Here is a 24286-nt window from a genome sequence, read left to right on the forward strand (position 1 = left end):
ATGAACAGGAACTAGCCCGGTCAGCCGTGTTATGGGCTGAAAATCCAGACATATATCATGATGATACATTAGCGCAGACATTCTTGAACCTTTCCCCAGACGAGCAGAAAATAGCAGGTGTATACATGATTCAGCACCTCCTCATCAAGTACAGAAACCATCATTCCGACCCAGGTCCCTTACACGAAACATTAGAAGCCCTACTCATGGATAGATGGAGAGGTTTCAGTACCAAGTTAATACAAATAATTCTAGAACAACGACATAAATATAACACCTTCATAAGTTCCGAATATGTTCCCGCCCCACCTCCAGAAAGAAAAACGTATCACATGCAATGCCTGAGTGGCATTGAAAGTCAGAACCCCTTACGAGAAGTACACCCAGTTATGGGTGCGGATCAAGTCTTGAAGCGTGTATATGTTCACACACCACTGACTAAGTTAGAACTGTTAGAAATGAAGAAATTAGTCCCGTGTCACGATAAAGACCCTGCAGGTTTTCACAGAGAGCTCAAAGACATGTTGTTAATGGGGGATTATACGTATGATGATATTATGAAAATGTTAAAAGTACTGCTGCCCACGGGCATTTACGAGAAATTAAAGGAAAAAGATTGGGAGGTGGGGGAGGCAAAGATAGCATGGGCAGAAATAGAAGACGAAGAAAGCAAACGAATCCCAGGAGTAGGCCTTGGGGATAGGACTAAAGCATTGCCCGGATTAATAGTACAGGTTTTGCCAAGATTATTGACAACTAGAAAGGAAGATTGGGACGCCATCTCGTCCTGTAAACAGAAACATGATGAAGATACTAGTGACTTCTATTCAAGATTCGAGAAATGTTTCATTATAAATAGTGGCCTACAACCAAGTAGCGAGTCATATCCACACCTTTTTGTATCAAAACTAGTCGAGAATTCCCTACCATTAGTTAAAAATAGAGTGTACAAGGTTGAAAGTACTTGGCAGGCAAATACGCCATCCCAGATGTTACAAATGTTACAATATCACCAGAACAGAATTAGGGAAGAACAAGATCAGGAACAGAAACGTATGAAAGACACAAAGATGAAAATGTTAGTAGCTCAGACGGTCCCAGCCGACGGTCAGAGAAAAGGTGGGACCCAGACAAGTCATACTACAGCTCCCGTTAAGGGGACATGTAATTACTGTAAACAGCCAGGTCATTATGTACATGAATGCCCAGTCCTGAAACATAACATCTCGACAGGTAAAACTAAAGAAAGACCGCATCCGCCTAGACAAGATCAGGTTCAGCAACCGACCTCACAAAATGTACAGCCAATGCAGAATACACAGCCTATGCATGCTCCATCTCATACAGCACAGACAGTAGCAGTACCACAGCCACAGCCCATTGCCGCGACTCAGCAAGTTTCACAACATATGTACCAGTATGCCCAATCTGCATATCCAGATTACCCCCGATATACATGAAACAGCCTAGAGAGGGAAGGTGGTTTGCCTCTTATTGAAATTCCTGTAGATCAAGAAGGTCCTTATGTACACAGTCACGTATTGGGAAAAGACAGAAAGTTTTTAATTGACACAGGGGCAAGCCGCACCACTATCAGTCATAATGAAGTCCCAGGGGCACCCCTCTCAGGCTCACAGAATGTTTCCCTTGGTTTTTCAGGACAGCCTATTGTAAATGAAGTATCAGAACCAGTACCGTTGGCCGTGGGTCCATTATCACGAGTTACAGATTTGGTACTTACGAAATCATGTCCAGAAAATCTGTTAGGAATTAAAACACTGAAGGCTCTAGGAGCCATAATATGCTGTTCCCCGGAGGGAGTTAGACTCTTTCTACGGGATTTCAAGGGTCATTATGTTTTACGAGATTTTGATGTCAGATTGAAAAATGTACCAGATCACTTATGGGCAAAAGGCCCAGCTGATGTAGGTTGTATGCATATCACTCCATACCGTGTTACACTCAAGACAGGAGTTGTTCTACCCAGAATCAGACAATACAAGTTACCACCCGATGCTGTAGTGGCTTTACTGAAAATCATTGAAGAGCTCATTGCCCAGGGAGTGGTCGTAGAGACCGACTCCAATATCTGTAATTCACCTATCATTCCAATTCTTAAACGTACAGACCCCAATGCACCGCCAGTATATCGGCTGGTGATTGATCTTCGAGAACTGAACAAATGCATTGTACCACAGTACCCTGTGGTCCCCGATATCTCTTCCCTATTGACTGCTATTGATTCAGAAGCAACGTTCTTTACCATAATTGACCTCAAGAACGCTTTCTTCAGTGTACCTATTGATCCGGAGAGCCAATATCTCTTCGGATTCAGTTTAAATGGACGAAGTTTCAAATTTTCCCGCGCACCTCAAGGATTCACAGAAAGCCCCAGCATCTATAGTCAAGCACTGAAAAGACAATTAGATTGTATTCAAATGCCAGTTAACACCGCTTTACTGCAATACGTCGATGATCTACTGATCACCGCACGAAGTGAGCCCGAATGTGAACAAGCATCATTGACAGTTTTACATTTCCTGGCCGACAAGGGACACAAGGTCTCCTTCGAAGCTACAATTCTGTGTTCAGCAAGTTGTGTACTTGGGTCACTTGCTGTCCAAAGTGGGGAGACAGCTCACTCCCGATCGCATTCAGTTAATTGTAAATATGCCAAGACCCCAGACACAAAAGGAAGTGCGGGCCTTCATAGGCCTCACCTCGTACTGCAGACAATGGATTCCTCAATATGCATTTCTAGCTAAACCACTCATCCAGTTAACGACACAGGAGGCAGCGACTTCGACTGTCCTCCCTTGGACTCAGGAACACACACAAGCCTTTGAGGAATTAAAGACAGCATTATGCCAAGCACCAGTTTTAGCGACACCATGTTACAGCAAACCGTTTACACTTTTTGTTACAGAACGTGACGGTACAGCATTGTCTGTCCTCACTCAAGATCAAGCAGGTTCACATAAGCCTTGCGCTTATTTTTCAAGTACATTGGATTCAGTAGCCCAGGCACTCCCTGCGTGCTTAAAGTCAGTAGCAGCAACAGCGTTAGCAATCAGACAGAGCGATTCAATTGTTTTAGGTCATCAGTTAACAGTACAAGTCCCACATTCTGTAGAGGTTCTTTTAAACAGAACCCAAACTCAACACTTGACTATAGCACGACTGACAGGTTACGAATTGACACTATTCCAGCCACACATAGAAATCAGACGCTGCAGTATCCTGAACCCAGCAACACTGTTACCTACAGTTATGACAGATCCAGCTCCGCATGATTGCATAGAGATCATTAATGCAGTAACAAAGCCCCGACGAGATTTAACAGATGTTCCATTGACAAATGCAGACCTGACACTTTATGTGGATGGTTCATGTATGAGAACAAGTACAGGAGAGTTAGTGGCCGCGTATGCCGTGACCACTGAAACTGAAGTTAAAGACACACATCGTATTGATACACTGTCTGCTCAAGCGGCAGAGCTCATCGCTCTGACCCGAGCCTGTATTCTAGCCAAGAACAGAAATGTCAACATATACACTGATTCCCGTTATGCGTTCGGAGTTGTACACGACTTCGGCATGCTGTGGCAAGAACGAGGTTTCTTGACCTCTCATGGTGCCAAGATTCAACACGGTCCCCTCATTCAAGCACTGTTAGAAGCAATACATCTGCCTTCAGCCATATCCGTCATGAAGTGTAAAGCACATACTAAAGTCACAGATTCTGTTTCCCAGGGTAACGACCTGGCAGATCAGACAGCAAAACATACAGCACTGACTCACACTCAGACAACTGATACGACAAAGACAATAGGACCGACAAATTGCATGACCGTCAGGGATCCCGCACTAGATGTTATCGACATTCAGACACACGCTACTCCAGAAGAAATAAAGAAATGGATTGAACTAGGAGGGATCCAGACAGATCAAGGTTGGATGACGAAGGGAAAATCTACATGGTTTCTCCCTGACTCTATGGTTCAAGTCATGATAAATACAGCACATAGCCCAGCCCACCTAGGAGAGAAAGCGATGTTAGACAGTTTACAAAATCTTTGGAATAATAAACACTTACGAGCAGCAGCGAAACAGAAAGTGCGTACTTGCATGATCTGTTGTCAGTTCAATCCAGGTAAAAGCGTCCCTGTAGAGCAAGGTGGATTTCATCCTCCCGATCACCCTTTTGAAGTCCTCCAGATGGATTATATCCAGATGGACCGTTGTCGAGGATTTAAATATGTTCTCGTAGTTGTCTGTGCTCTGTCCCGCTGGACCGAAGCATACCCAGTCCCAGATTACACTGCTCCGACCACTGCCAAGCAGCTGGTTCGTGAATTCTTCCCACGATACGGCTTGCCTCGTGTCGTGTACTCAGATAACGGTCAGCCATTCTCATCTGCCTTAATGAAAGAAGTTTCCTTATTACTAGGATACCAGTGGAAGTTCCATTGTGTCCGACATCCCGAAGCCGCAGGCCTTGTAGAGAGGCATAACCAGACACTAAAGATCCGCCTTGCCAAAATATGTCAGGAGAAAGGGGTCGACTGGATAGTCGCCCTGCCAGTGGCACTATTCTACATGAGAATGGTCGCCCATTCGAGATCAGGGCTATCCCCGTACGAGGTGGTCTTTGGCAGACCACCGAACATGTGGGGGACGCCCATTCCGAAAAAGATTACTGATGTTGATTGTAATATGTTGACAGATTACCTTGCCTCCTTGATGTCTGCACTCCAATCATGTCGTTCACAGGTTGCCGCAGCCTTCCCTGACAACACTGATGTAAAGCCGCATGACGTCCGTCCTGGCGATATTGTGCTCGTTCGCAACTTCGACAGAAAGAGTCCGCTGGAGCCCCGCTGGAAGTCCCCGAAGACCGTTCTTCTCACAACAAGGACGGCCGTGAAAATCGAAGGAAGAAAGGGGTGGGTTCACACGAGTCATATAAAAAAATTCTCTGGACTGAAACCTGATCGAGACTCGTCCACCCCCACCAAAGACTGTGTCGAACAAAAAGACTTTACAGAATCTGAACGAGAAAAAACTCCTCAAGAAAGTTATCGCATGAAATTACGATCTAGCAAGTCAGACAGTTTAATTGTTTAAGTCCTCCCCTAGGTGAATCGGTTAAATAGTTTCTGACATGTATCCCCTAGATCGAGATAGAGAGAGAGAGAGAGAAGCAAAGAAACGTACATACTGTAAATCACTTCGTAGTCACTGTATAGTGACACTATTAATCATGTTTATTCTGAGTATTTTAATTATTGTTGTCAGCATCGTTTTGCCTATCTATTACCCTATTTTCAAGCGTGAACAATCTGCTTACAATGTATCTGCTGAACACACTTTTAGTGAGTTACCTCCACACGAGCTTTCCTACAGACTTGCGCTGCGCAACAATACATTCATTAGTATGCTACATCATTCTCATCAAACTAACAATGCTACAAATTGCTGGATATGTGGCCGACTCCCTCCCTACCAGAATTACAAGGGAGCTCTGCCCCTCTTTCCGTACCCATTCACTCACAATGGCTCCTGCGGAGCATGGTTTAAGATAATTAATTCCTTAGATCCTGATATTGCTGTTTTCGATGGGGGCTGGGTTTGGGGAAATCTGAACTTAGTCCTGCTAGACGTCTGTTACCCAGATAAGGAGGGACTCCCCACTAGAATAGGAACTGATCTAGAAAATGAAGTGTATGGATTAGGTAATTATACAATTAGCCTTATGATTCTCACTGTTGAATCTGAAGCTGCACCAGTTCTACCCATTATGTCAGTATTGCCAGTCACTGGTGAATTATGTATCAAGAAGAAAGGTTCAGTACACTTAGGTCATAGTAAATGCACTACTGTGGTCGAATTCAGTGATCATGGAAAATCGTCCTTTAAAACTACTAGTCATTCTTACTTTGTTTGTGGCCATACCGCCTACATACGTCTACCTCCAGATTGGGATGGTACCTGTTACATTGCATTCCTTCTGCCACCCGTTTTCCTAGCTCCACCTGATTACCATAGAAATACCAATCTAGTAAAGAACAGACTCAGAAGAGATATTCCACTTGTCGACTACACAGAAACGGCATGGGAACAGTACACCGACTTTAATAAAGGATTCTTTTTCTTCTTAGGACCTGTCCAGAATAGTAAATTAATACGCAGATTAACTAGAACACTTGAAGCAGTAGTGAATGAAACTGCCTCCGCCTTAGGTAACTTAACAGAAGAGCAGTCCGCCATGCGGGTTGTTGTCCTTCAGAATCGTCTTGTTATTGACGTCATCTTGGCAGATAGAGGTGGAGCCTGTAAGGTCATCGGGTCAAGTTGTTGTGTTTTCATACCACAAAACGCACCATCTGTATATCAAGCTATCACCCGTCTCCATAAAATTGCAAATCAGATACATCAGAATCCAGGCACCTGGACTTGGTCCGGTTGGTTCTGGACAACGTTAACAGCTTGGGGATGGAAGATCCTATCCTTCCTAGGCATTGGCCTAGTCCTAGTATTCAGTTGCTGCCTGTGCCTGCAGTGTGGGCCAGCGATTTGTGGACTGTGTGCCACGTCATGTATTGAACATTCCAGTTTTCTCTCAAAACGTAAACGAAAGAAAGAAGAACAAATGATGTTACAAGAACAATCTGATCGATTTATGAGGATCGATATATCATGAAGGGTCCGTAGGGAACAAGGAGGGAATGAGGAAATATAAATTTTTGGTCATGTTATGTTCCCTAGCGCGTACCCCACCGACTCCATGTACCAGCTTAAAGTGCATGTAACTTCCCTCCTGTACCAGCTATGAAGACGCAAATACATTTGCGTCCAACGTTAACTTGTCCTCTTTCAGATCCACCCTGAATGGATTATATAGTCCGTTCCTAGGTATGCTATGCCACCGTCTTTTTGTAGTACACTTTACGCGTTTTCCTGCTCTGGCCGAGTAGGCCCTGAATTTCTGCCATCGAGCCTCTTTCCTGGCTCCTGACTCTGACAGCCTCTGCTCAGGCTACCTCTGTACCCTTGAACCCTGACTTACTTTCAGCGCGGCCCCTCGCGCTCAGCTCAGCCTGCTTTCTGCCAAGACTGACTATAACCTTCGAGTTATCTGTTCCGCTCCTCGAGAATGCATTCCTGCCTACTAGCTCCAGTAAACATCCTCTCCAGCTGCAGAGCCAAAGGGCCGACCTGTCTCAATGCAAGTAATTCATAGCCTCTGTTACCATGCTTCCATGGAAGGCCCCGTGCCCCCACACTTCTCATGCAGACACTTAGGCGCTTATACACGCATCCCAAGTTAGCATAACATAGCTTCTGCCCTAGAGACCTTTCCGCCCAGATAGTATGGTTCCTAAACATCAGATATCAGATATGATAAAGGTACAAGTTGATCTGACATGCCAGACTTCTGTCTCTTTCCGTCAGTGTAAATGTCAAGTCCCCTGCACCCCGTCAATCACACGTCATGCAGCTGCGCGCGCATCCAAGCTTCCGATTTCTGCTGACATTGCAACAATTCTGTTAGCACCACCCCTTGGTGCCACCCACTTGCGTCACCTATCAGTGACGTTTCTAGAACACGCCTCTAGTTCACGCCTCTTGATTACGTACTAGTACCACGTGTATACTGTTATCTTGTCTTCTCTCAGCTGTTACGCCTCTTGCATTATTACTTATGATGTGGATTAAGTATATAAGCTATGTAATGTCAATAAAGTTTGCTCTATCCCTTCTGACACCCCTGTGGTGGTCAGAACATGATATCCTGGTCACGACCATTCCTTTTATGAGGAATAAAACCCTTAGAAACTCTAACACCACGGACTCTGTCTTTTTTCATTCCGATTGAGTTATTATTGATTAAGTACTTACCTGCATAGAAATTAAGAGAGTAAATTAATTATTTACGTCAAAACACATCTAATTCTAGAGCTTACTCGGAACTCCCTTTGTATTAAACTATTTTGTCTCTGACAACAACCTTGCTCTGCAGGCTGAAGCATCTTGTTCTGCCACCAAACCCATGGGGAGTTCCATTTTGCACTACCAAACTTATGTTTACTGTGGTTGAAAAGGCATGCTGCTCAGTGAACATAATGTGCTCCTACTTTCATTCATGGGATGAGTGGTTGTGGTTGACATACAGTGGACTTTTTCAACAATCTTTTTCATTTTTTAGCCCATTGTTGACATTACCAGTTTCCATATAGTTTCCATGTAGATCACTACGCAGTATAGAAATTAAGAACTACTCTTTTCATTTCATGCTGGACCAGTCATGAGGTTTCTACTCAATTGCAGGTTTCCGACATTTAGAAAGAGACCACTTTGGCCCTTGAGATTGTGCCATCAAAAACCTTATTATTGTCCTGATGACACAGCTTAAATCTCAAATCATTTTGAGAGTGTTCATAATCTTAAATCTAGCTCTAGCATGTTGTGAAAGTGTTGCAGGTCAGATGTGCTTTCTTTAACTTCCCCATTCCTGTGTGTTATCTTCTTTGACAGAATTTGTTCTTTTTCTTCATGCCTTGGAGTAATTTGGGACTGATTGGCAATGCTTTTCCATCATTGTATATCCTAATGCCGTGCTTTCTCAAAAGTGCGATTGATTTTCTTCTCACTCCATTATGCCAGGGTTTTCTTTACATGGGATGAAGGTTGATTAATGTGTGCTTTTTGCATTGTTGCCTGCAGCTCATTTCGTAAAATTTTCGAGTTACTTTCTCAAGAGCTCTTGAAAAGATTGAATGTCAGAGGTTACACTGCCTGTCAACATTTCCGAAAAAAGATCCGGCCTAATGAATTTACGTTTCCTCTGTCTTCTTTCAAGTGCATGCTTAATTATATTTGATATAATTTGTACCATTTATGCCTATCTCTTTGTTCTAAAACCTACTGTGAAATTTAAGTCATAAAAGAAAATGAAAAGGTCCTTGAAATTAAATTATTTACATCTATCTCACCTTTTTCAGGAGTTTTTTGTAGAACCATTTAACCGCAAGTCACGGCAAGAGAATTTACGGTACAATAACATGTTGAAACAAGTCAACAGCCAATATATCGCTACTTTGAGGCAATGGAAATCTGCACAGCGCTACCTGACTTGTGAGCGGGGCCCTTGGGCTGACAGGTTAGCAGCATAGTTTGTATCTGTGTGTTACCATTCTCTAAAACTTAACTTAATTTGGTGGCCAACCTTATAGTGTTTAGAGTTTCTGCAAAGAAAAAGCCTTGCTCCCGCTCTTTTACCTAATGTTAAGTCACTGAACTGAAAAACAGGTAAATAAATTGTCATATACAAGATCATAGAAAAATCTGTGGCTTCAAATTTAGAGGGATTTCCTACTAAATCTTTATGTATTATTGATGTTCAAATTAGTGCATTTAGGATGCATAATTATTTATCTGATTCACCCTAATTGCACTCCTTCCCAAAACTGTATCTCCTGAATCTCTTTGCTTTGTTCTTAGGGTTTACGTACCCTGCATCATTTTGCAGAGGTCCTTCTCTTCTTTTCTTGCAGTTTCCTTGCACAGTCCTTAACATTTGCAGGTCTGCTTTCAGCTTACTAATGTGCACCAATCTCTCTGCGGAATTTAGCCGAGTTAAGCAGGCACAGAGTATAACCTTCACAAACAGCTACTGTTCTTGCATGCAAGACCGGGTTGTTTCATAGGTTTCTCGGTCAACAGGGCTGCTGCAGTTCCTATAGGAAATTGGTTCTTTTAGATTCCACCTTTTTTGCAAGTGCAATCCTGTTAAAATGAAGTACACAGCTCACAATTTGTTGTGTATCAGTGAGTGACCGGTATGGATGTGTGGTACCCTTTCACAGAGATATGTTTTTGATAAGATGGCCATTGGTGCCTTCGGTTCCATGTATTGGCTGCTGTTTAGTGGATCTTCTTCTCATGTATCCTTTGAATGCTTGAACTACCTGAATTGATGAGGGTGCAGAGCAAGTGTTTGTGGGTGCTTTCTGATGTCTTTAAGTCACAGTACCAGGAATTCCAATACACTCTCATTTGTCATTTTTCCCTTTCTCAGAGTGACAACAGTAAGGTGAGCTCTTTTTAGTGGTGTGTTGAATCAAGTGGAGTTACCACTGTGAAAAAATCTGCGTGTCCACACAGTCTGCACGTATAGCATATCATTTTAACTATTTTCAAATGATTATACAAGCATGCATTCACGTATTGCTTCTTTCAGGAAAAAGACTTCAGTTCGATGGAAACTTTCCAACGCTGAGAACTACTCACGCATGAGGCTGAAGCTGGTGCAGAATTATCACTTTGACTCTCATGCAGCTGCCAGTGCATTAAGGGACAATTTGGGTAAGTGTTACAGAGGATGGTCTGTGGCCAGGTTGGGTAATATTAATAGAGCTTCTGGTTCCAGTTCTTAAATCCAAATAACAATCAAGATATTTCCTTCTATCATAATTGTACACAATTTTCTGTTCTGAGGATCTCATCGTGGAAACTAATGCAAAATAGTGATTGCCTGTTTGCTAAGCTTCAGATTTCAGTCTATTAAGATGTTTTGTACATCATCTTGTCTTTTATATTTATTGCTATAGCAGAATATTCATTTTGTTAACCAGTACATTATATGTTCTTATTCACGATCAAGAACAGCTTCCTATCAACAACAGAAAACTGATCAACAACTCCTTATCAACGGGAGGTTTCCCAGGACAACTTGCAGCCTCAAGATCCTAGTAATTACAGACTAATAGCAAAGAAGCTGTTGCTTGGCAAAGTTATAGAAATGGGCATGCCGAATTCCTTTTTAAGTTGTGGTCGACCATGAATACTTAAAGTACGGCCGGGTGGGGCATGGGGCTCCTGTGACATTTACATGCAGCCCCCTGGTAAACAGGAGCACTAGGCTTCTGTTTACTGAATTTAGCACTAACAATAAAAATATATTAAATTGAAAGGTAATCATTTATTTCAAGATTAATTGGTGTTAAAGGAAGTAACTAGGGAGTCCTGCGCTGAACTTAAGAAACACCTTAATTTTTAAAGACATCTTGCAGCAAAAGTGTAAAATTGTGAGTCTCTTCAAAATTCAAAAAGTGTAATTAATTAAGATGCAGAACCTTTTCACCTTAGTACAATTCATTATATCAGTGTACTGAGAAGTATTAATTTAAAAGTGATAGTTTTCAAACAGGAATAACAATTTGTCCCCTGACGTCTGACAACAATGCTAAAAGTGAACTAAAAATGTAAGTCACTTGTTATGTACACTTTATTGGTGGCCTGGGTTCCTATTATACATGAACAGCATTATAGTTTATTAAATCAAACACAGTAGCAGGTTTTGCACAGCGCTCACCCTAAAATCATATATTCCAAGGTCCTCTTATAAGTGATAATGAAGAAAAAGGAGAGAACATGAAATTAAATACATTGCTTAGCATCACACAATTTGGAAAAGTGGGGAAGCCTAGAGTCATCCCAGGTTTTGAAGTTTCACATTGTTCAATTCAAACACTAGATGTATATCCTTCACCTCGCCTACACCTATCTTACGCCCAATCCCCCCAACCCCTCGCCTGACCACCATCCTGCTGGCATCAGTGCGGCCCTCAGGCACATCATAGACCACATTTTTTGACCCCTGGGAAAATGTTTTCAAGTAGCCCGGGATTAGACTGTTGTATGCCTGCCCTAGTGTCTGTATTCAGGTGAATTGTTACATGTCAGAACAAATTGCCCCCTTTTCTTTTTACTCAAACTCCAACCACTCACATGCATATTATGCTAGATCGATTTGGAATCTGCACTAGATTTTTACTGACTGTAAGCTCACAATATATGCAGATGACATGGTATTGTATATTAGACACCCGAAGAAAATCTTTCTCCTATTATTAGAGAATACGTAGGAACGAGAGGGCATTCCTGGCTGCTAATCAACTAGAGAAAATCCCTAATTTTCCTCCTCACCCACCCACTAAATCATGTCCAGTTGAGTGCCCCCTGAAATGGTGTGAGGACTCTGTTAAGTCCCTTGGGATCTAGATCAATAGAAATCTGGAAACAGTCCTCAAAGAAACTACAGAGAAGCGATGTCACGATTGGAGGAGCAGTTAGGGATATGGATTAGGCTCCCTCGTTCCCTTGCGGGTGGAGTAGCAATAATAAAAATGATTATATTACCCAAATTCATGTACCTATTTACCAACATGCCCATCATTCTACTACAACTTTTTTTCAAATCTGTAAGATCCTTTATGGTTACACTAGTATGAGTTGGAAAATTGCCTAGAGTGAAGTCGGAGCTTTTTACCCTACCATATGATCAAAGAGGAGTTGAAGTTACTGAACTTTAATATTTATATGCTCAAGTACAGTTCGCACTATACTGGTATTGAACCCCCTAAATATCTGCCTCACATAGCAGTGAAACAGGACAGTGTAGCACCACGCTCTGCAATACTTACCCATAGAATCAAAACACCTAGAACAAGGATTAATACTGCGAAATGCACAATAATGGCGCTGCAGTCATAAGATATCTTTCTTCTGCACCTGGCATGTGGTCGCATTTGACAGGCATTTGCTTGCATTCAGGATAATATTCTCTGAAATGGCTTTGCTTACATTTCCACTTTGTAAGCACATTATCACAATACCTTGAACATTCTGTACACGGGATAAGTTCACTGTGCAAAATGTTGTTTTTTGTTAGTTTGTTCGGCGACAGAGCTATCACAAGGAAACAACAATAGCGGCCTGACTGGGGATTCGGCATGGCAAAATGAATGATGTTTATTATATAAAGCAGAATGTTCCAGCTCAACCTGCGCTTCTGGTGCCATCCACCTCTCCTATACAGATTGAAGAGTTCCATGAGGCCATGCTCTGACTCCTTGGATCCTTGCTGACTCCCTCTGGCACGCTTGTGGGACCCGCAAAACCGAGAGATTCTTCTACCTGGATTATCACCGGAAGGTTCAACCTTGGTCCTAGCTGGAACCTCCATGCCCTTGACGGACTACCTCCAGCTCTTATTTCAACTCCGCCTCCAACACCACGTCCAAACTGGTTCCAGGCACTTCAACGCTGATGCTGACTCCATGTATGGCAGAAGATGAGGCTCCAATTGTCCTTTCTGACACCGAGTCAGCGCTGGTCCAACCTCAACCGAGGGGATACTTTGCCGTTATGAAGCCCCGCTTCCTCCACTTGATCTGGCTCCACAGCAACACACGCACACTTTCCATTCCGTTCCTTATTCGGCACAGATTTGGACAATGACTGTGATGGAGTGACAAGTTTTGCCAACCATATTATGAGGAGAATTGTTATGACGATCTACAGGAGACCAGGGGCCTTGATACTTCTCCTGAGATGGGCATCCTTTCATACTCTGGGCTGGCACAGAGGAAAGTGCTTCTTACGCCATGGTTATGTGTAGAGTAGCCAAAATCCTTGACCGTGGAGGACCAGACTGACGTTTTTATGGAAGGGCTTCAGTCAGAGCCAACGTCCACTGAATCCCTCTTTTCTTTTAACTTACTGGGACTCTGTTTCAGACTACTGTCCTGGTCCACCTCAGCTCGCAAGATGCCATTGTCCATCCATAGACCCAGTATTCACTCAAACCAGAAAGTCCGTCAGCCAGACGACCCTTGATCAAAACTCTACACTATTGCTGTTGTGACAAATTTGTGGCTTGGTGCAGCCGTCAACAGATAGTCTTCCTACAGGCAAAGTTATCTGTTGTTTCGTAACTTTTTTTCATCCTAGTCCCTCAAGGCTTTTCTCCGGGCACAATTAAAGGGCAGTTTTTTTGGCTGCTGCCTCAATGTCTCTAGTCTCCAGTTGTCATTTCTTTTTTTTTTTAAAGGGTTACAGCATTTGTTCCTTTCTCTCCCCTTTGTCATGCCACAGGGAAACCTTAACCACATGGCTGCTGGGCGTTTCCCCCCCCCTGTGCTGGAAAATGCCATTTTAGTGGCACCATGACGAGCTCAGCTCGTCATCAGCACACGACACCCGTGGGTGATGACGAGCTGAGCTCGTCATCAGCATCGAAAGGGTTAACATCTTCAAAAGAGAAGTCTTCACACCCTTCAGCTTCAGCGTCGGGCTCGGCGCTGAGGAAAGAACCACCGGTGGGTCATTTATCTTCAAAACAACCGTCGACGGCAGGCTTGCCGTCGAAAAGAAGACCAGGTACGTCGACGACGTCGAAGAATCCGGCTCCGTCGTCGAAATCCCCTCCGCCATCCTCAACCCGGCGACGATCGGCGTTGAGGGAGATCACTCCTCCGCCGCCATCAACTGGTCGACGATCGGTGTTGAGAAATGTGACTCCGCCGCCGTCAACCAGGCGACGGTCGGCGTCGAGATCCAAGGCCCCTCCGCCGTCGTCAACCCGGCGACGATCGGCGTCGAGGGAGGTCACTCCTCCGCCGTCGTCATCAAGGCGACGACCGGCGTTGAGAAGTGTGACCCCTCCGCCTTCGTCTAAGAAACGACGTTCGGCGCCGAGGACCAAGACCCCTCCGCTGTCGACGACCAAACATCGATCGGCATCGAGGAGGCAGTCTCCGTCGACGTCTCATCGACGCTCGTCGTCGAGGGTGGCCAATACCCCTCCCCTGTCGTCGCACAGACATTCGACGTCGAGAGAGAGGGCTCCGCCGACGGCTAGTCCTCGCCGTTCGACGTCGAGGGAGAGGGCTCCATCAACGGCTGGTCATCGCCGTTCGACGTCGAGGGAGAGGGCTCCGTCGACGGCTAGTCATCGCCGTTCGGCGTCGAGAGACCGTAGATCCTCGCATCGTTCACCGTCGAAACATTCGACGTCGAGACTGATGGCCCCGCCGACTCCATAGAGGAATTCGAGGTCGAGAGGAAGACCCTCGACAGCAGAACGCTCGACGTAGAGACATTCAGGAAGAGCTCGATCGTAGTCGAGGAACTCTGTGATCATGCTTACGGAGTCAGCTTCTCGTCATTCCACTTCTCGGTCTTCTGGCAATTCAACGGCATCCATAAGATCCAGAAGTCCTGTCCGCAGATCTCCTGTGCGTCAGCCAGATCCTTCAGCGGCAGAGGTCAGACTATCACCGAGATGGTACAAGTCATTGGATCATTGGCCAGACTCGGGGGCAGCCAAACGCATGCGCGAATATGTCAGTCCGCAACACAGATCTCCTCTCCAGAGGCTAGTAGAGGAAGTGGACAGGCGCAGTCCTTCCAGGCGCCAAGCTGAAAAATCACCTGTGAGAAGGCCGACCAGATCCCGCTTTCCCAGAGCTCGATCTCCCAGAAGAGAAGATCCGGTCAGATCTCGTTCACCCAGAAGAGAAGAACAGATCAGATCTCGTTCTCCTAGAAGAGAAGAGCACCCAAGAAGATCACGTGAGAGGAGACGCAGTGCTCACCGTAGACGACGAAGAACTCCATCTACTTCATCTACCTCTTCTACCAGATCCTCCAAGAGGGGTTACTCTCCCACGCTTGTGGATAGTCCTATTTCTAGATCCTCTCCAGTGGATGACATCGGCACTTACCTAGATGTGCTACAAAGAGGAGCTCAGAAGCTGAACATTGAAATGTCTGCCCCCCAGGTGACTACGACAGTAATTTTTGAAACTTTACATCAAAAATCTGCCTCTCGTCCACTGCTGCCTTTAGTCCCGGGGATTATGGATCCTGTCAAGGACGTTTTCCTAACTCCAGCAACCATCAAAGCGGTGCCGGCCCGCATACAGAAAATCTGACCCTCCAGCAGACTCTGTGATAGTGGCAGCGGCAAGGAAGACGCATGCTGTTGCTGCTTCCTCTTCAGTGCCACCAGATAAGGACAGCAAATCACAGGACTCGTGGGGTCGCAAGGTTTGCAATTCAGCTGCCTCCACGCTGAAGGTCTCCAGTGCGGCTGCGCTGTTTGGTAGATACGATAGAGCTTTATGGGACTCCATGGAAAGGTTCAAGTCCAAGCTACCAAAAGAAGACCAGAAGGACTTCGAAGAAACAATGACGGAAGGATGTCTGGTGGCGAACCAGTTGATAAGCACAGCGGCGGATGGTGCAGTGCTTGCGGCACATTCCTACTCACATGGGCTTTGTGCCAGGAGGCCAGCTTGGTTGCGCCTCACAGGGCTGAAGCCGGATGCTCAACTACGCATCCTAAATCTTCCTTTTTCGGGGTCCTCTCTCTTTGGACAACATGCTGACGAAGAGATGACTCGTATGAAGACTGAGCTGGATACGGTGAAAGCGGTGGGTTTGGAGAAGAAAAAAGAATTCAAACGCCGTTTTAAGGCCAGCAAGGGAAAAGGGGCTCAACAGAGAGTTCAACCCCTCAGTGGTCCCAAAACAAGAACCAGGGAAAATCCCAGTTTCGAGGCAAATCCAGCAGAGGTAGAGGAGGTCACCAGCAGTCCTCTACCACCACGAGAGGAGGAAAGGCCTGAGCAAAGGCTTCCTCTGGTGCCGTTGCCCACTCCAGTGGGAGGAAGTGCGTCACAACACCTAGCAGAGTCAGCATCACAAAAGATCAGTGGGTGCTGAATATACTGCGCAATGGATACATGCTACGTTTCCGGGCGCTTCCAAAGAACATTCCTCCAAAGAGCTCTTGCCCTTACCAGCTAAGCTTGCTCCGGAGAGAAGTAAAAATTCTTATACAGAAAAGAGCTATAGAGGAAGTGCCTCCCTCTCAAAGGGGAAAGGGAGTCTACTCCAGATACTTTCTTGTCCCCAAAAAAGATCAGGAGAACAAGTACAGACCCATACTCGATCTTCGTCTCCTAAACAAGGTCATTGTCAGAGAAAAGTTTTACATGTTAGCTCTTCACCAAATATGCCCACATCTTCAAGCCAGAGATTGAATTTGTTCGGTGGATCTGCAAGATGCATACTTTCACATTCCGATTGCTCTGCGGCATCGCAAGTACTTGAGGTTTGTCGTAGGAAGCAAACACTACCAGTATAAGGTGCTACCCTTCGGACTCAAGTCTGCGCCACGAGTCTTCACCAAATGCATGGCAGTGGTGGCGGCTTTTCTTCACAAAAAGGGGCTCTTCATCTATCCGTACTTGGACGACTGGCTCCTAAAGGGCCATCTCCGGTACAGGTAGCACACGATCTCCAACTCTGCCTACACCAGTTGCACAAGCTTGGTCTCCATGTCAATCTGGAGAAGTCAGTCCAGCGGCCGACTCAGTCCTTCCACTACCTGGGCGCTGTTCTGGACACAAAATTGGGAAAAGCGTTTCCTTCGGAGGAGAGACTTTTTTCCATGAGACAGAAATGTGGGATTCTACTAGAGTCTCGGTTTCCAACAGTCAGACAGGTAGCCTCCCTGCTGGGTTCCATGGCGTCTTGCATTTTTCTCATCCCGAATGCCAGGCTGAGAATGCGGCCTCTACAACAATCTCTCGAAGACCAGTGGGACCAAGCGACTGGGCGCTGGGAGGAACGTATCACCCTTCACCAAGCAGCGAAGGATGCCATCATATGGTGGACTCGGCCGAAGAATGTGCTGGTGGGAGTGCCTTTTCACCAGCCTCTACCAACCCAGTCCATAGTGACAGACGCCTCTCTGCAAGGCTGGGGAGCGCACATGGGTCATCTTCAGATTCAGGGTCAGTGGTCTGCGCAGGAGCAGACGTACCACATCAACATGCTGGAACTCAGAGCGGTGTATCTAGCTCTCAAAGCTTTTCTTCCAGCATTCGAGTCCAACTCAGTCCTAGTTCAGACGGACAATACAACCACTATGTTCTATCTGAACAAGCAAGGAGGCACCCGGTCTCGCACTCTCTCTCAGGAGGCTCAAACCATCTGGCACTGCCTTCTCTCTCGAGGCCTCTCAGTGGTGGCGGTGCACCTTCCAGGCGAGTTAAACATCAAAGCAGATGCACTCAGCAGGCACTTCGAAGATCAGCCAGACTGAATGCTAAACGACAAAGTGGTAGAAGAGCTTTTTCGTTGTTGGGGTCGTCCAGCCATAGACTTGTTTGCAGACGAAAACGCAAATGCCACGCCTTCGCGTCCAGATTCCACTGGCCAGGGACGCAGGGGAATGCTCTCCTGATGAATTGGTCGGGAACATTTGCATACGCGTTTCCTCCCCTGGCTCTGATTCCGAAGGTAGTGTCCAAGCTCGTCAGGTCGGACATGGAGATGATCCTGATAGCTCTGGATTGGCCACGGCAGTGGTGGTACCCGGACCTTCTGCATCTGTCTGTGTGTCCACACATACGACTTCCTTGCAGGCCGGACCTGTTGAGCATGATGAACGGGAGGATACTGCATCCCAACCTCCCATAACTGAAGTAACAGCATGGCACCTGAGATCCTGCAATATGGACACCTGAACCTGCCTCCCGAATGTATGAACATTTTAAAAGAGGCTAAGAGACCTTCCACGAGAGCGTCTTATGCGTTCAAGTGGAAAAGGTTTTACATATGGTGTAGGGATTGTCACCTAGATCCTACTAAAGGGCAGGAAGAAGTAATCCTTCCATACCTCCTTTTCTTGGCAACTTCTGGGTTGAAATATGCTTCTATTAGAGTGCATCTGTCAGCCATAGTGGCGTACAGGAAATCACCTACTCAGATTTCCTTTTTTCAGGTTTCGGTGGTTAAGGACTTCCTCCAGGGGTTGAAAAAGTCTATCCCCCTGTGCGAAATCCTTCTCCTCCTTGGGAATTGAACCTGGTTCTATCCAGGATAATGTCACCTCCTTTCGAACCCATCCACAAGGCCTCTATGCAACCTCTCTCTTGCAAAGCAGCCTTTTTAGTGGCAATTACGTCAGCGCGCAGAGTAAGTGAAATACAAGCGCTCGGTGCGAAAGAACCATATACTGTTTTCCACCACAATAGAGTAGTCCTGAGAGCTCATCCATCCTTCTTGCCTAAGGTGGTTTCTGATTTTCATATAAATCAGTCCATTTCCCTCCCTTAGTTTTTTCCAAATCCTGCGACCCCAGCCGAGCGGTCACTGCACTCCTTGGATCTTAAGAGAGTGCTCAAGTTCTATTTGGAAAAGACCAAGGGGAAGACGGATCAGCTGTTTGTGAACTATGGTTCAATGAGAACAGGCTTTCCAGCGACCAAGAGATCCATCTCCAGATGGATTGTCTTAGCATTAAGTTGGCCTATCAGCTTGCAGGCAAACCTTTTTTTGGTGTCACCCAAAGAACATTCTACCAGAGGGAAAGCGGCCACAGTGGCTTTCTTGCATGACATTCCAATGTCAGAAATATGCAAGGCTGCAACATGGAAATCAGTTCATACCTTTACGAGCCATTACTGTCTAGGCAAGCCTCCTTGAGAGATCTGTTTGGGTAGCCTATGGTCTACTCAGGCTTGTTGATAAGATTACTGTCTTGTTATTCCTTTGCCCGCAGGGATGAGGAGAGGCTCGCTATTCTATTCTAATGCTTATGTCTATTGATGAGGATCCCCTGGAAGAGAAGGATTAGTTACTTACCTGTAATCCTGGTTCTCTTCCAGGGGTATCCTCATCAAAGCCATAAGCAACCCTCCCTCCTCCCCGGGCAAAGGACGTTTTTTAATAAGGAGATATTGTTAACCTATTTATTGCTTGGTTTTTTCAGTCTCCGAAAAGAACAACTGACCTAACTGTCACCCCTGAGGCATGATGGGATACTGGGGGTCATGAGTGCCTTAAAGGCACGGTGTCAGTTTTTTGTATTACATACAGCTACAGGTTGGCTTTTCAGTCTTTTTAGACTGTGTATTTGCAATGCAGCCTAGGAGCTTTCTATGCTTTCAGTGAGTTATAGGAATTTCTACTGATTTCTAAGCATTAAAGCAGTTTCTAAACAATCTATGGTGTTGTTTCTCATGTTTCTAAAGCATATTATTCATGTATGGTGGAAATTCTGCACAGCATATTTCAGCTCTGATGTTATTTGGCTGCTATTGCATATTTTTACATATATATGTGTGTATATATATATATATATATATATATATATATATATATATATATATATATGAGTTTATATATATTTGGGGCACATATAATATAGTGTTTCCGGGGTCCCGCACATGGGCGGGAATACTCTCATGCTTATTACTTTGATGAGGATACCCCTGGAAGAGAACTAGGATTACAGGTAAATAACTAATCCTTCCCTTAGGCCCACTGCTCACCTTATTACTTTTTTAAAGATTATTCGGACCCCGACCTGTCGTTATATTCCGTTCCTCTTATCTAAAATAACAGTAAGATAGTATAAGCCCTTGTCTGCTCTTTACTAACTCATTACCGTATAGATGCTGCTAGCACTCACCATCGGCAAAAGCCAACCTCATTGTGGAGGCCTATCCTCCCATACTATTAATAATGTTCTCCCTGTAATGACCTAGAGTAAAGAAATCTATGAAATCTTTGTTTATACTGCCAACAATATCAAAAGGCCTCTATATCGTATGCTCACCAAATCTGTCTTCGGACGTTCTTCCAGACCTCCACCGCTATATCAACGATTCCCTAAAGTTAAATATCAGAAGGCAATAATGAAGATGGGCATGTCTAATACTAATCAGGTTATCGCATCTGATAGAATACGTTCTGTTACACGTACCTGACTCCGGGCAGCAACTATCCTTACTGCTCCGTTCGGCGTTCTACGTCCGCGCCATCTTGTAATGTCTAATTATCCCTGAGGATAACGGGCGCCATATTGTAGTGTGTCAATACGTCTCCGTAAAAGTAACATCTAAGAGTACTTAAGTCCCTCTTCGGTATTTATACTAGATAAGCTAATATTCCTATAGGAAACCTATCTATTCTCATACGCCTTCAATTTCAGAAATTGTTGTCACACCTCATATTCTAACCAGCCAGAAACGCTATACTTCGTCTTATAGTACACACAATTTTTAGTATATGCCAACAGCGCTTCTGATCAAGTACTATCTATCTCTGCCACCATTAGCCTATATTACACAGTCTCCATCCTACATTACTGCCCCTTACTAGATTTTCCATAATTAGGTTACATGTACCATTCATTAGAAGGTGAACAATGCACATACACCCATATCCAAATTGCTCATAATCTAATGATCTAAATATAGGACTATAGTTATTCGTATTAGTCGTTAGGTAAAAGGAGAGTGAGAAATTGAAGGGTGCCTGTGCATGCCGGTTTTCCATGAGTCACAATCATAGTACAATTCTCTATTAGTATATTCCCAAAATTTCAAGGACACATTCATTTATACATGACCTGGTCATTTATATTCATATTCTTATTACCAATGGTAATCTATTACCCTGGTACCTATTTTTCAATATTGATACAAGTCATAATGTAATATACTAAATATCCAATGCGAAAAGACAGGGTTCTGGTTTCGTGCATATGTGCTCTACCCATATCGCACAATCCATTACATCTCTGATTTATACTCTCACCACATCAGTTTCCAGCTTCTTACATAGTATACATATATCTTCTACATATCCCATGGCACATCCAATACCTTTAATTGTGTACTCATACTAGTTGAAACATATGTCTCTCATTCTTGTCCCAGAAAAAAATGATATTCAGTATCAATTTTAAGGCCCCTTTCAACCGCTTTAAGCTTCATAATCCAAATCACTTCTTTACGCCTGAGTTTCAGTCGTCTATTTCCCCCCCTGGGGTCCTGTGTCACTTGTTCAATTCCATGGTAACTAAATTGGTGTTCACGTTTCATCTCACTATTTTGTATGCAGTGTGCAGCAATGGGGTACCTCGTGTCTCCATTCTTCCAGGCTCGGAAGTGCTCCATCTTTTTATCTCTCAACCTTCTAATTGTGCTGCCTACATAGATTTATCCGCATGTACATGCTATTACATATACCACAAAAGTGGTTTCACAATTTATAAAGGTGTCAATCTGATATGTCTCTGATCCATTATAACTGAAACTCTGTACTTTTTTCTTGGCCCATCTGCATGAGTTACAGCATCCACATTTGTGGAACCCTTTTGTCTTACTCGGTAGCCAAATACTCTTAGTTTTAACCGGGTAACTCTGGCTCAAGTCATTAGCCAGAGTTTTGCCCTTCTTAAAGGTAATTGAAGGTCTCTCGCTAATATATGGCAACAAATCTTTATCCGCTTTAAGCAGATGCCAATGTCTGTTAATAATAGAACATAATTTGTTGGATTCAGTATTACAATGAGTCAACAAGCGGACCTTTTGCTCTCTTTTATCAATATTCTTTTTCAGTATAAGAGTCTGTGGCCGTTTGAGTACACATGCCCGCCTCCTGGCCTTGTCTATCACATCCATCTCATAACCTCTAGCTTCAAATCTCCTTGCCATGTCATGAATATTCTTGTGGAAATCCACATCCTCAGAACAGTTCCTCCTGGCTCTAACCATCTCCCCGTAAGGTATCGATTTAATCTGGCAATTAGGGTGACAGCTTGTTGCATGTAAAATTGAGTTGCAACTTGTTTCTTTTCGATACATTCTCGAACAAAGTCTCATATCCTGAATGTAAAGCTCTACGTCTAAAAACGTAATCTTCATCTTATCAAATTGTGTAGTAAATCGTAGGTTTACATTATTGTCATTTAAATATTCAAAGAAACCATTCAATTGATCAAGGGTCCCAGTCCAGATCATCAGGCATCAGGCAGTCGTCTATAAACCTACCTCAGTATTGTATATATTCGACCTATTTGCGGCCGCAACGGCCCCAGATCCACTCCGCCTCAAACCACCCCATAAAGAGGTTGGCAAAAGACGGAGCGAATCTGGAACCCATCGTGGTCCCAAGGCATTGCCTGTACCATTTCCAAACCTTAATTGGAGAAGATTTGGACTATTTTTTCTGAGGACAAATTTAAGTGACACTTGCCAGAGAATTTGTGCTGAAACATAGTGGAAATTGAATGCTCAGAGGGTATTGTTTAGGCTGGCATTACTATGTCACTATTACCCAACTTAATAATACTCAATTTACTGACCTTGGAAGGCTTAGTTGACCTTTCCAGGATTAGAGATGCAGATTTCTCTATGTTTCATTGGTGAGCCTGGTACTTGCTAGTCATTCGTTCGGCTAGTCATATGCTAATATCTTCTCTTTCTACTTATTTTTAGGGGTTCCACAAAATCCCTTTCATGGTGCATGAGAATCTTCAATGGACATGAATGTTCTTTCATATGCCTTATCCTAAACTAGTGGCTCTAGAATATCCAATGGTTTAAGGTTGGGGTTAAAGTGCCAGTGAACCGTATCTTTTTCTTTTATTATCTACTTTCACCAACACCTCCCGAAAATATAGTTAAGGATAGGGCACTTTCTCACCCTATTTTTCCCACTTATTCCAGCATTTTCACCACTGAATGTAAGTGCACAAATTGGTTGTTTAAAGTCACTGGGAATTTTGGATAATAGCTAAATTGTCAATTTTGAGAGTGCTTACCATTTACAAAATGTACATTTTAATGCCTTGTCAGGAATTTTAACACTTATCATTAAAACTGGCATCTGTAGAGTTTTCCAAAGTAACAAGGTAATTTTATATCTCTCTAACTTGCCATCATGGTTATCCACCCTCTTTTGCTGTATTTTGCTGCTTCTTGGGCTTTATCTGTTTAATGTCGATATCAGCTATATTTCCAGGAGCTTTATGAAGTTACACGTACTAATAGGGCGTATTCCATCATGATCTCATGCGTCCTGAGAAAGTTCAAATGCTCCATGATTTAGATGTTGTTTGAGACAGCAAGGTTTTACCTGCCTCAGGTCTACGAGATAGATATTTAAAAAATTGAGGGAATCAAACTTTACAGACTCAGCAGTTAATTACTATCCTTAATTTGGAAGCCTTTCTCTCATTGGATCAACCCTGTGGTTTGACAACAGACCCACATCCACCAACACATTGACCCTAAATTCTCCAATCCCATTGTCAACATTTCTTTATTTGAAAGACATATCCACAAACAGCAACACTTGGTCTCTAATACATCAATTAGACATTTTAGAGCCTTTTTCTTGACTATCTGCAGGGATATGATAAGTTACTCAGAAGGTTTGGATAATGGGTAATTCAAAGCATAAAGTGCTCTTTCTAACAAATAAAAGTTTATCCAACCATTTATTGTGATCACAATCGGTAAACTTGAAAACAATTCACATATAAAATATTTTAATAAACTACGGTAAATGATGATATTATTGGTTAATTTATGGCCCCTAACTCTGGAGACGACATTACTATTTCCATGCT

The 24286-nt window shown here is 44.0% G+C and overlaps 1 protein-coding gene across 2 annotated transcripts in view; it reads left to right on the forward strand.

Annotated features, from left to right (window-relative positions):
* The window catches only part of NBEAL1 (neurobeachin like 1), a 916399-nt gene that overhangs the window by 609583 nt on the left and 282530 nt on the right, over window positions 1-24286 (forward strand). For both annotated transcript variants that reach the window (XM_086955272.1, XM_086955273.1), the window contains 2 exons: window positions 9006-9163; window positions 10244-10368. In XM_086955272.1, the coding sequence (XP_086811398.1) occupies window positions 9006-9163; window positions 10244-10368 (283 nt within the window). The remainder of the gene's footprint in view (window positions 1-9005; window positions 9164-10243; window positions 10369-24286) is intronic.

This window comes from Lissotriton vulgaris, chromosome 2_1 (genome assembly GCF_964263255.1).
Source record: "Lissotriton vulgaris chromosome 2_1, aLisVul1.2, whole genome shotgun sequence".
Lineage (NCBI taxonomy): Eukaryota > Metazoa > Chordata > Amphibia > Caudata > Salamandridae > Lissotriton > Lissotriton vulgaris.